The sequence below is a fragment of the Austrofundulus limnaeus genome, unplaced genomic scaffold (assembly GCF_001266775.1).
Source record: "Austrofundulus limnaeus strain Quisiro unplaced genomic scaffold, Austrofundulus_limnaeus-1.0 Scaffold766, whole genome shotgun sequence".
NCBI lineage: Eukaryota > Metazoa > Chordata > Actinopteri > Cyprinodontiformes > Rivulidae > Austrofundulus > Austrofundulus limnaeus.
This window is the reverse complement of record NW_013953168.1, coordinates 239,476-240,681: the sequence shown is the minus strand read 5'-3', so window position 1 is coordinate 240,681 and position 1,206 is coordinate 239,476. Positions and strand designations below refer to the sequence as shown.

Below are 1,206 nucleotides of genomic sequence, written 5' to 3'. Positions count from 1 at the left end.
ACAAACAGCTGCTGAATCATGATTCTTCTGACAGTTTGTCACTAAAATAACTAAAAAAACTTTAAAAACAAAATTATTTATTATGAAAAATCATGAAAGATGATAAAACTAAAGAAATTCTATTTTCTCTCTAATGCTAACATCAGCTTATCCATGCTAATCGCTGGCCTCTCTGATGCTAATGCCAGCTTATCCTGGTTGTGCAATAGTCTTAATTTTGGCCCTCATCCTATGCCATAGAGTTCTGCTGAAGAAGCTAACAGTGAGCTAAAAGCTACATATAGCTACATGTCTGTGGAAGTATTTTGATGATAAATCATTACAGAAACATAAAAACAGGAAAACAACAGTGTGAACGCTGACTCAGCATTCACAGTTTATTTTCTTTGAATGTGTTTGAACTTTGACCTTTCATCGGAGGAGGAGGGTTGTTAAACTCACCACTTGTTTCAGCTCTTCAGGGTGAACTCTCGGACTCCAGGGGTGGATGAACTTCTTTCTCTCTGGTTTCTTCAGGGGCAGCAGGAAGCGTTTCCCCTGAAACCAACCAAAGAGAGGACACGTCAGACTGTCAATCATCTGTCTGCCGTAACGATGAAGAACGAGGAGGAGGAGGAGGAGGATACCGCTCGTCTCCTGCGGGCGTCGATCTTTCTGAAGTAGGAAGTGACGTAGACGTTGTCAAAGCAGATGTCTCTCTGATACGAGCGCAGGTAACTGAACCCCCTGAGGAGGAGGAGGAGGTGATGAAGGATCAATTCATAACAAAGGTTAGGGCTCAACAGTGATGAAGAGGAGTCGTACTGAATGAAGACAGTGATGAAGGTGAAGGACAGAATCATCTGCAGGACGTGCAGCACCGTGTCCATGGTGTTGGACAGGATGAGGAAGGACTGCCTGACGGCCTGAGTGAAGTTCTGATCCAACCCCGCTCCCTCCAACACCTCCTGCTGCTGCTCCTGCACAGGAAGAGGAGGAAGAGGATGAGGACCCTGCAGGTCCCTGAAGGTTCTGATGAAGGCTTTTATCCGGACCTGCAGGACCAGCTCCGTGCTGAACTCCCTGGACAGCTGGTCCACGGAGACGTTGAGCCGATCGAACAGCTGACCGAAGTTCCCCTCCACAGGAATCTGCTCCCGACACCACGGTGTCATGACTGACAGCAGAGAGGAGGAGGAGGAGGAGTTACTGCTCACCCAGGGGTCA

At 47.3% G+C, this 1,206-nt stretch overlaps 1 protein-coding gene across 1 annotated transcript in view; it reads right to left on the bottom strand.

Annotated features, from left to right (window-relative positions):
- dcst1 (DC-STAMP domain containing 1) overlaps positions 1–1,206 on the bottom strand; it is a gene marked incomplete in the record, with an annotated part of 11,403 nt that overhangs the window by 4,425 nt on the left and 5,772 nt on the right. The window contains 4 exon segments of the mRNA XM_014028470.1: positions 442–537; positions 627–726; positions 805–959; positions 1,035–1,156. Of these exon segments, the coding sequence (XP_013883924.1) occupies positions 442–537; positions 627–726; positions 805–959; positions 1,035–1,156 (473 nt within the window).